The following is an 11,021-nucleotide window of genomic DNA, read 5'->3' as shown; positions in this document are numbered from 1 at the left end:
GGGCCAAAGCTGGAAGCTGGGAACTAAATCCAGGACTCCCATATGAGAGGCAGGACCCAGTCACTTTTAGCCAGAGTTCAGCCTTGTCAAAGTACCAGCTGGAGCTGGTACTCAGAATCGCAGACACTTGATATGTCATGCAGAAACCCCAACTAGCATCTTAACCACAAGGCTAAACATCAAACCCTGAATTTTGAAAAGTGAATTTTGAAGGTCAACATGTTATTTGCTGTAGAAGACATGTTTTTATATATATAGTTAAAATGAGTACGCACATATATGAAAATATCTGATTTTTTGCTTTCAGCAAGGACATTTTTTGAACTTCATATTTGAATCTCTATGCCTTTTTTTCTTAGGACCTTTCCACTTGATACACTGGAAACTTAAGAATTCAGAAAAATCCATTCAGGGAAACTTAGCTGTTTTTGTGGGGATTTTAGTCTTTTTTGTTTTGAGACTATTAACATACGTAAGTTTAATAGGCCATGATACTTAAAATTTATGAAGATAGAATTTTTTGTGATGTGTTTTTCAGTATATTTTAGATGTTTATACAAGTTTTGCTACATATAGCTCATACTGAGTTTTTAGCAAGTTTTTAATTTATTTTTAACATGAACAGATTTCATGTATTTCTTACATATAGATTTAGGAGCATAGCAGTACTTCCTTCCCTATCCTTCCTACTGCCCATGCTCCCACCCTCCCTCCTTTCCCAGGAATGGGATTGCTGGGTCATATGGATATCTATTTTCAGCTTTCTTAGGTATCTCCATACTGTCTTCTGCAGTGGCTATACCAGTTTAAATTCCCACCAAAAGTAGATTACTCTTCCCCCCCCCATGCTCACCAGCATTTGATGTTGCTTTCTGTTTGAAAACCGTTCTAACTGGGGGGAGGTGAATTGTTGCTGCATTTCTGATTTGCATTTCCTTGATGGCCAGTGATACTGAGCATTTTTTCATGTGTGTGTTTTCCATTTAAATTTTTCTCTTTTGATAAATGCCTGTTAAAGTTCTGCCCATTTCTTAACTGGATTGTTTTTTCTGTTGTAGGAGTTTCTTGAGCTCTTCAGATTCTGGATATTAATCCTTCCTCAATTGCATAGTTTGCAATTGTCTGTTTCTCTTCATTTTTCTCAGTGCTTCTTGTGTAGTGCAGAAGTTTCTCAGTTTGTAATCTCAACTGTCAGTTACGGCTTTGATTGCCTGTGCCTCTAGGGTCTTTCCCAAGAACACTTTGCCTATGCTAGTGTCTTGCAGGGTTTAGCTATTCGGGGTCTCTTGTGTTTCCAAATGAATTTAGCATGTTTTTTTCTAGAGATGAGAAGAATGCCATTGGTATTTTGGTTGGGATCACAGTGAATCTGAATCTGTAAATTGATTTTGGTAGTATGGATATTTTTGCAATCCACATACATGGAAAATTTTTCCTTTTTCTTGTCTTTGAGAAGTAGAGTTACAGATAGAGGGAGAGACGGAGGGAGAGGTCTTTCGTCCACTGGTTCACTCCCCAAATGGCTGCAATGCCCAGAGCTGCGCCCATCTAAAGCCAGGAGTTTCTTCCTAGTCTCCCACACAGGTACAGGTGCCTAAGCACTTGGGCCATCTTCTGCTTTCCCAGACCATAAGCTGAGCTGATCAGAAGAGGAGCAGCCTGGACATAAACTGGTGCCTACATGGGATGCCCATACTGCAGGTGGCGGCTTAGCTTACTGTGCCTCAGTGGTGTCCCTTGTTTTTTCTGTTTCTTTAATGTTTTGTAATTCTCCTTGCAGAGATCTTTCATATCCTTGGTTAAATGTATTCTAAGATATTTGATTTTTTTGTAGCTATTGTTAGTGGTACTAATCTTACAAGTTCTTTCTTAGCCATAGCATTGTTTGTGTGTAAAAAGATTGATTTGTGTGTGTATGTGTGTGTGTATTTTGCATCTTCACCAAACTCCTAGGAGCTCCAGTTGTCTGTTAGTGTAGTCTTTTGGTTTCCCTCTATATAGGATCATGTCATCTGAAAGCAAGGATAATCTGACTTCCTCCTTTCCATCCAGGTGTGGTGTGGTTCTTGATCTCAGTGGAAATGCTTCCAACTTTTTCCCATTAAATATGATGCCAGTTGTGGGTTTGTCATGTATTGCCTTGATTGTGTTGAGGAATATTCCTTCTGTACCCAAAATGCTAAAGGTTTTTATCATGGAGAGCTATTTTTTGTCTAATTCTTTGTCTGCATCTATTCAAAAAATTGTATGGTTTTTATTCAATTTGTTAGTATGATTTGCAAATATTGAACCATCCCTGCAAACCAGGGTGAAATTCTACTTGTCCAGGTAAATGAACTTTCTCTTGTGGTGTTGGATTTGAATAGGTAGAGTGAATGAATGAATAAATGAAACCAGTGAATGAACCAATGAATAAATGAAAGATATCTTTATCTCTCCCTGTCGCTCTGCCTTTGAAATAATTTTTTTAAAAAGTGTTTATGACATAACTGAATGAAGAAACATAAAGTAAGAATTCAGACGTAATTCTCTTCAAGCTGTGGTTAAGACAGAAATTGCTACCTAGTTACTATGACTCTGATGGTGCTCTCAAAGAATTTAAAGACATCAGTAAGGGGTACCAGAGGCCAATTATTTTTTAACATCTTTATCTTTTTCAGACTGTCTAGTCTGTTTAGTAACTCCATAAAGTAATATGAATCACTGTAGTATGAACTGCCACATGCCATTTCATTAAGTTTCTACACTGTCAGTTTTACAATCTTTAGTGCTACATTAGGCGAAGACAGTTTAGAATATAGGTAGCTAGAATGAACTTTGGTCTTAAGCAGTCACAAGGTTGAACAACTATACATAGTTGTCCTCTGGTGAAATAGAGATTCCAAATCCACATTTTTGAGTAACCTCATAACGGGAATTTATGGTATCACTTCTAAAAACTTTAATTTTGTTAAATAAAAATCTGACTTGTGTTTTCAGGTTCGCCGTGTCTCCTTTGCAGATCCAATATACCAAGCAGGATTGGCAGATGACATTGATAGACGATGCTCTGTTGTTAGGTCCCATCCTTTAAATAACTCTCCCATTGCAAAAAGTGTTAAAATTTCACCCACTGTACAATCTAAGGTAAGCCATAAGCTTTAAAATACACATCTGTGAATATGCACATGATGTACATAATTGGTCTCACAGTGAGCTATTTAAGAAAGTTTTCTTTGGTTTGCGTTTATTCTTTGGCTGCTTGGTAAGAGGTGGTGGTGGTGATTGAGCTAAGTAATTGAGGTACTAGTTTTATTCTACCCTTTTTATGTTCTCTAAAATTTTAAAGAAATAACTATAGTCTAAATTGTGAAAGTTGTAAAATTATAGTTATTTAGGGTTCTGAGTTTTTTTTTCTCTCCTTTCTTCTATCTAGCATAATACCACTTCAACCAAAGGATTTCTGTCCCCAGGATCACGTAGCCCTAAATTTAAGAGCTCAAAGAAGTGTTTAGTAAGAAGTGCTTTAGTTTTCACGTAACTTTATTATTTTTATGTTCACTCTGGTGACCTGTGTTTAATGGTTTTCAAAATTTATTCTAAGATTACAGAAATGGTGAAAGAATCTGTGCCATGCCCAACAGAAAGTGTTTACCCAGCATTGGTGAACTGTGCAGCACCAGTTGACATCATTTTACCTCAGATTACATCAAACATGTGGTAAGTGCTTATTTATAAGCCTGATAGCTTATATTCCAACATGACTCTTTTATAAGAGGACTTCTTGTTTAGAATTGATTGGTATCACTCCCACATACATCGTGTTTTAGGAATTAAAAAGAAAATACAGTTTGGAAGATAGGCCAGACTGAGCTGTGAGAGATAGTTTTTTCCTAATGTATTTCAAGATAAGTGTATCAGGTGCTGAGGCATAGCAGTTCAGTTTGCACTGGAGATTCCTACCTACTGAATTGGAATGCCTTAGTTTGGTTCTCAGCTCACTCTGCTTCCAATTCCAGCTTCCTCCTGTTGCGCATACGTGTCAAGTAGCAGATGGTAGCTCAGGTAGTTGGCTCTCTGCCACCTACAGGGGAGTTATATATTTGGTTCTGGCTTCAATCTGGCCCAGCCTAGTTGTTGGCACTTTGGGAATAAACCAGATTTCTGTAACTGACTCTCTGCCTTTCAGATAATTAAAAAAAAAAAATCTTTATGTACATTATGTTTTTTTAAAAGATTTATTTTTTATTTGAAAGAGTTAAGTAGAGCCAGGGGGAGGTCTTCCATCTGCTGTTTCACTCCCCAAATGACTGCAATGGCAAGAGCAGAGCTGATCCAGAGCCAGGAGCTTTCTCCTGGTCTCCCACGTGGTTGCAGGGTCCCCAGCATTTGGGCCATCTTCTGCTTTCCCAGGCCACAGCAAAGAGCTGGATCCGAAAAGGAGCAGCTGGGACTTGAGCCAGTGCCCATATGGGGTGCCAGTGCTTCAGGCTGGGGCTTTAACCCACTGTGCCACAGCATTGGCCCCTACATGCATTATCTTGTTTAACATAAACCCATGAATAATATATCACTTCCTCTTTATTAGGAAATGATGTTCATAAAGATTAACCCACCAAAAGTGCACTGCCACCAAAAGTCTGAAGTGTGATGTCCGTATATGCAGAACTTACTCCGAAGCGTTTTTGTTTTTGATTCTTAGGGGCTGGTGCTGTGGCGCAGTGGGTTAAAGCCCTGGCCTGAAGTGCTGGCATTCCATATGGATGCCGGTTCTAGTCCCAGCTGCTGCTCTTCCTATCCAGCTCTCTGTTACGGCTTGGGAAAGCAGTGGAAGATGGCCCAAGTCCAAGTCTCCACGTGGGAGACCTGGAGGAAGCTCCTGGCTCCTGGCTCCTGGCTTCGGATCAGCTCCGGCCATTGCGGCCATCTAGGGAGTGATTCAGTGGATAGAAGACCTCTCTCTCTGTGTCTACCTCTCTGTAACTCTGTCTTTCAAATATAAATCTTTTAAAAAAAAAAAAAATGGTTCTTTAATGTTGTCAGTCTTGGCAACAATGCTTATGGGTAGACAGTTCTGGTACCATGTCCTGTTTAAGAAAATAGTTCCGTGTAGCTTGTTCACACCTTGAGAAAATTACTTTTTAAATGAAGTATTAGACTTCTGTATTATGATATAATTTTCAGTAGGATGAAAAGTGTTCTCAGATTTATTCAAGGGATAATGTGTGTCCATTTTTGATAAAAGAAATTGGGGAGAGGGCACAATAAAAGGGATGTGGGAAAGAAAAAAATCATTGAGGAGCCTGAACTGTAAATGCAGCCGGACATTTCAGCATAAAAAGTGTCTCCGTATGCTGCTGCTGTGTATGTAACAACGGTTAGAAAGCAGTTACTTGATAAAAGAACATAGAAGCAGAGATCACAGTGGGCTTTTTTTTTTTTTTTTTTTTTTTTTTTTTTTTTTTTTTTTTATAAAGATTTACTTATTTGAAAGTTACAGAGAGAAAGGTAGAGACAGAGAGGTCTTCCATCCACTAGTTCACCCTCCAGATGGTTGCAGTGGCTGGAGCTGTGCTGATCCGAAGCCAGGATCCAGAAGCTTTCTCCAGGTCTCACACGTGGGTTCAGGGGCCTAAGGACTTGGGCCATCCTCCACTGCTTTCCCAGGCCATAGCAGAGAGCTGGATTGGAAGTAGAGCAGCTGGGTCTCAAACTGGCGCCCATATGGGATCCCTGCACTTCAGGCCAGGGCTTTAACCCACTGTGCCACAGTGCCAGCCCCCATGAGCTTATTCTATTTTTGTGCCGTTGCTAAAGCCAAGTATAAAAATAAAGATTGAAATTTTGTTTTTAACTAAATGCATAAAAGGTACTACTAAATGTTCAGAGAAAAATGGAATTAAATAATTTTATTTTAGGACAAAAGTCTAGTTTTCATAATTCACATTTCCATAAAGTTTTAAAGATTTAATATTTGAAAGGTAGAGTTCAGAGAGATGGAGAGATGCAAGAGAGCGATGGTCCATCTGCTGATTCACTCACGAAATGGCCATAATGGCTGGGGCTGGGGCTGGGCCAGAGTCAGGAGCCTAGAACTTGACCTGACTCTCTCACATGGGTCACCTGGTCTCAAGCATGTGGGCCATGTTCCACTGTTCTCAGGAGCATTAGCAGGGAGGTAGTCTCAAACTGTCACCCATATAAGATGCTTGTGTCTCAAGTGGCAGCATCATCACTGGGCCACCGTGCCAGCTCCTCCATGTACGTTTTGGAGATTGTTTCATATATATGCCTGCCCCCTTATGGGCTAGGAGTTTGAGTTCACATGAAGAAATGTCAACTGGATTGAGTGTTCACAACTAAGATATAAACTATAATTTTGCTTTTCTCTCATCTTTTCTCAGGGCAAGAGGCCTGGGACAACTTATTAGAGCCAAGAATATAAAAACAATTGGTGATTTGAGTACTCTTACAGCTTCAGAAATAAAAACTCTTCCTATCCGTTCTCCAAAAGTGTCTAATGTAAAAAGGGCACTCAGAGTATATCATGAGCAACAGGTAAAAGCTGAAGTATTAATTACAAAAGTATATTAATGATACAGAATTACAGTTGCTTTTACAAGTGCAGTTTATGTAATACTCCCCTTCCCAATCAAGCGTAACTTAAAAGGGATTTAGAATTCCACAGGGAAGTTAGTTCATGTATTTAAGTAATTTTTAGGGAGTATATAAGTTAATTTTTTAATTGTCTTGTTCATTGTATTCTGTTCTACTTTTTCTTTGATTCGTTCCCTGCAATCAATGATTGGTTGGATGTGAGTACTGCTAAAACCTGGTTGTTCAAATCCAAGCTTTGACACAAATTTATTGGTCACAATATTGTGATTTTGATGTCTGCCAGTTTACATTTGTTTTTCCTTTTAACATTTTGTACACATTAATAATTTTCAAAATTTTGATGAAAGCCAAGAGTAAGCCTCCTGGTTAAAATGTATATGAAAACTTAACGCTTGTTATTTTAGGATTTACAAAACTTCTGGAGCCCAGTCAAAGATTTTCCTATCCATTGACACTGTATGAATTGTGATAAATGGAAAAATTGTATACTTAAGGGTGAAAAGCAGAATTCTGTGTTAGAACTTCTAAAATGGAGATTTGTCTCTATTCCAGAGTACTAGATTTTCAATTAATTTGTTGTCTTCAGGAACTTTTAAATGCAGTAACTCAGGCCAGCGCCGCGGCTCACTAGGCTAATCCTCCGCCTAGCGGCGCCGGCACACCGGGTTCTAGTCCCGGTTGGGGCGCCGGATTCTGTCCCGGTTGCCCCTCTTCCAGGCCAGCTCTCTGCTGTGGTCAGGGAGTGCAGTGGAGGATGGCCCAGGTGCTTGGGCCCTGCACCCCATGGGAGACCAGGAAAAGCACCTGGCTCCTGGCTCCTGCCATCGGATCAGCGCGGTGCGCCGGCCGCAGCGCGCTGGCCGCGGCGGCCATTGGAGGGTGAACCAACGGCAAAGGAAGACCTTTCTGTCTCTCTCTCTCACTGTCCACTCTGCCTGTCAAAAAAATAAAAATTAAAAAAAAAAAAATGCAGTAACTCAGAATAGAAAACAAAATCAAGAACTGTGCTGTGTGTGTAATTTTCATTCTTAGACAAAGATTTCGAGTTCTGAAATTTTCTTATTCAGTGTCCATGGGAACTTAGAATGTCTATTCCATTAATTTTTATTTTCTGTATACAGAGTTAGACAGCCAACCCCATGGCCTAACTTTGGAACTTAAAAAGCCCTAACTTACTTCATTAGCTGTTAACTCCTTCCTCTGTCCCTATAGATTTTGTGTGCTGTGGACATTGAAAATGAAGTCATATAACCTTAGCTTAGTCTTTGCTTAACTGGCTTCTTTCAGTTTAATATTATAAAGGTTTACCCATGTTTTAGCGTGTCAATTTCTTTCCATGTTAAAGTTGAAAAAATATTCCACATTTTTCTGTAAATTGATGGACATTTTTGCTGCTGTTCGTAATGCTGCTTGATCATTCATATACAAGTTTTTGCTTTGAATGTATATTTTCATTTATTTTGGTTATATGTACCTTGAAGAGTAGTTTCTGAGTAACATAACTATTGGAAAGCTTTTGGTCAGGCTCTGGGAAGAGCTATGAAAATTATGTTCTGTTTAAATATACGTATACGTATTGTACTTAGAAATTGCTGCCATAGACTTTTCCTTTCCCTCATCCCTGAACTTGGGAAAACAATGCAATTTCCTTGACTTTCATGACTGAACCTATTACAAAATATAACTTTTTTTTTTTAAGATTTCTCTTGATTTGAAAGTTAATGTTAGACAGATTTTCATCTACTGGTTCACTTCCCAGATTGCCACAATGGCCACAGCTGCGCATGGCTGCAGCCAAGTGCTTCCAGGTCTCCTACATGGGTAGGAGGGGCACAAGCACTTGGGTCATCATCTGCTTTTCCCACACTATTAGGAGGGAACTGGATCAGAAGCAGAGCTTCTGGGACGTGAGCCAGAACTCATAGAGGATGCCCACATTGCAGATGGCAGCTTTACTTGCTACTCCAAAATGCTGGCCCCTATGAAATACACATTTCTGACTCTTAGGGAAGAAATAGTAATGCTATTTTTATATAGTTAGTAGAGAACATAGTGTTAGCAAGATAAGCTAAGTTAATTATAATTAGCTATGGACCATGTTTTCCACATAAGTTTTTTTCTGGTGTTTGTACCAATGTTTATGAAATGTAGCTTGATTTGATTTTTTTTTTCTTTAACATTGTATAATCAAGGTGAAGTCTCATGGATTAGAAGAGATTCCAGTTTTTGATATTTCTGAAAAAACAGTAAATGGAATAGAAACTAAATCTTCAGATGATGAAAGACTTGCTTCAGGTATATTTTGGCATATTTGTACAATTTTATGAAGATACCTCATTTTCTTAATTTTTTGTTTTGGTTTTAATTTGAAGAGTCCTTAATTGTGTATATTAGTGTGTGTGCACACATTTGATGACAGATGTGTGGAAAAAATAACTGATTTTACTTTATCTGTGTAAAGTTTGTTTCCTCTAATTGTCAGCTTTTAGTTCATCAAGGTCTCAAGGATATAAACCACACATTTTGTTACAGTTATGTTACTAAAAATGAACTAGTCTAGTGGTTTCTTGACTAACAGAAAACATGTGTGGTGAATTTTTCTGTCACCTTGTTCTCTTGAAGAGCAAGGATAACTCAGCCTGTTCTCTGTTTAAAGCCTATGCACTTAAACTTCATTAACTTGAAAGGTGATATCTGTAATTGAATATTATTATCTGCCATTCATTTATTTGCACTTTCTTTTAGATTTGGCTGATCCTGTTACTTTAGAAACTCCATTTTCTAAAAATCTTATGGCACAAATTAGTGCTCTTGCTCTTCAGTTAGATTCAGAAGATCTCCATAATTACTCAGGAAACCAGCTATTTGAAATGCATGAGAAACTTGGTAGTATGGCAAACTCTATAATAAAAAATCTGCAGTCACGTTGGAAGTCATCAGCCCATGAAAATTCTATTTAGTATTTCAAGAGAACTGAAGCCTCACTGGATTTCTTCTTGATTGACTAAGTTCAGAAGTATAGCACAATTTCAAAGAGACTATTGCAAAGATGGTAATGTTTCAAAACACTGAGGGGCAATATTTTATTATGTAAGTTAGACTTGTAATTTCATTATGTGTCCCCCCCCCCCCCCCATGTAATTTTCCTGGCTGCTGTGCTGTTTTCAAACTTCAGTATCTTACCAAGATGTGAAACTAGAAACAAAAGTATAGATGTTTTGCACTTTCTTCAACTTATGCATATTCTAGTGAAATATGTAATACTGAATGCTTTAAGTAAAATTGAAACATTTTTGAATTTTTGCTGAACTAATTGTACAAATTATTTGTATTTGTGGTGAAATTTAGGAAATTGTTCTTTGAAAAGCACCTCAAATGGGATGTAATTGAACTGTACTTTTTTCTTAAGATAACAACTTAGGACAATTTTTGAGGAAAAATACCAGAAGTTTTAATTTCTGAGGGCAAAATATTCAAAATATACTAAGATTTCATTGATTAGCAAACATTGTGCAGCAAAAGTTGCCTGTGAAAATTTACTCTTTAGACAATAGTATTCATTTTTAAATGCACAAATTTGTACATTATGTATAGATGACAATATTTTTAATTTATAAATTTCAGCCTTCGTTAATTGCATGAATTTTCTGCAGCTTCTGTGAATACATTGGTTTGTTTGACAGATACATTTTGTATATATTTAAAACTGAAGTATCAGTAGACAGAAGTGCTTCATGGGCTTGCTGCAGATACTTGTAGTATTCTGTATCTACAAATAAAATAGCACATAGTTTTTTACTTAGTTAACAGATGAGTTTATTTTTTAAGGTAACTAGAATGACTAAAATTACCAAAATGAGAAAATGTTACATGACAACCTTGCTATTCATATGCTTAACATTTTCCCCCCTTTTTGGTTTGGAAGAAGATATCACCCACTAGAAAGCGTGCCTCGTTAAATTTCTTCTTAATGGAGAGTTAGTTTGACTATTGTCATTGCAGGTTGGACTATAAGAAGTCTAAAATTTATCTGCTATTGTCATTTATACCTAAAAACTTGAAAAAAGTTAAATTGTTCTTTTATATATGTATGTTTTGCCTGGTTTAAAAAAATAGGGTGTATATAATTAAAACATTTTAAGTTTTATCAACCTAGTATTAATGCCTGACTTCCTGTATTTGTTTCCTCTTTGTAACTGAGAATATATCTCACTTATTTTTCTGTCAGTGAATTTCTATTTCACACTTTATTCAGAATCTAACCCATGGCAGCTTCTACAACAAAGTCATACAGATTTGTAATACTTTTGTCTAGTTTAAGTTCTCCTTTATACAGCAGGGACCACCATCCAGCTAGTCCTTCTACAAGTGGAGTTTGTTTGAAATCATAAATGTGGCATCCTTACAACTACTTTTAGGTCTAA

The 11,021-nt window shown here is 37.6% G+C and overlaps 1 protein-coding gene across 3 annotated transcripts in view; it reads left to right on the top strand.

Annotated features, from left to right (window-relative positions):
* Positions 1-10,755, top strand: part of RIF1 (replication timing regulatory factor 1) — a 77,917-nt gene extending 67,162 nt beyond the window's left edge. For 2 of the 3 annotated variants that reach the window (XM_008258578.4, XM_002712162.5), the window contains exons 31-36: positions 2,980-3,126; positions 3,416-3,493; positions 3,584-3,699; positions 6,384-6,537; positions 8,790-8,892; positions 9,343-10,755. In XM_008258578.4, the coding sequence (XP_008256800.3) occupies positions 2,980-3,126; positions 3,416-3,493; positions 3,584-3,699; positions 6,384-6,537; positions 8,790-8,892; positions 9,343-9,557 (813 nt within the window). In that variant the 3' untranslated portion in view covers positions 9,558-10,755. The remainder of the gene's footprint in view (positions 1-2,979; positions 3,127-3,415; positions 3,494-3,583; positions 3,700-6,383; positions 6,538-8,789; positions 8,893-9,342) is intronic. The other variant, XM_008258579.4, reaches the window with a different exon arrangement.
* The last annotated feature ends 266 nt before the right edge of the window (positions 10,756-11,021 follow it).

Source organism: Oryctolagus cuniculus, chromosome 3, assembly GCF_964237555.1.
Source record: "Oryctolagus cuniculus chromosome 3, mOryCun1.1, whole genome shotgun sequence".
NCBI classification, from domain to species: Eukaryota; Metazoa; Chordata; class Mammalia; order Lagomorpha; family Leporidae; genus Oryctolagus; species Oryctolagus cuniculus.
Note: the sequence above shows the minus strand (reverse complement) of the source record. Positions and strands in the feature narration are given on the sequence as shown.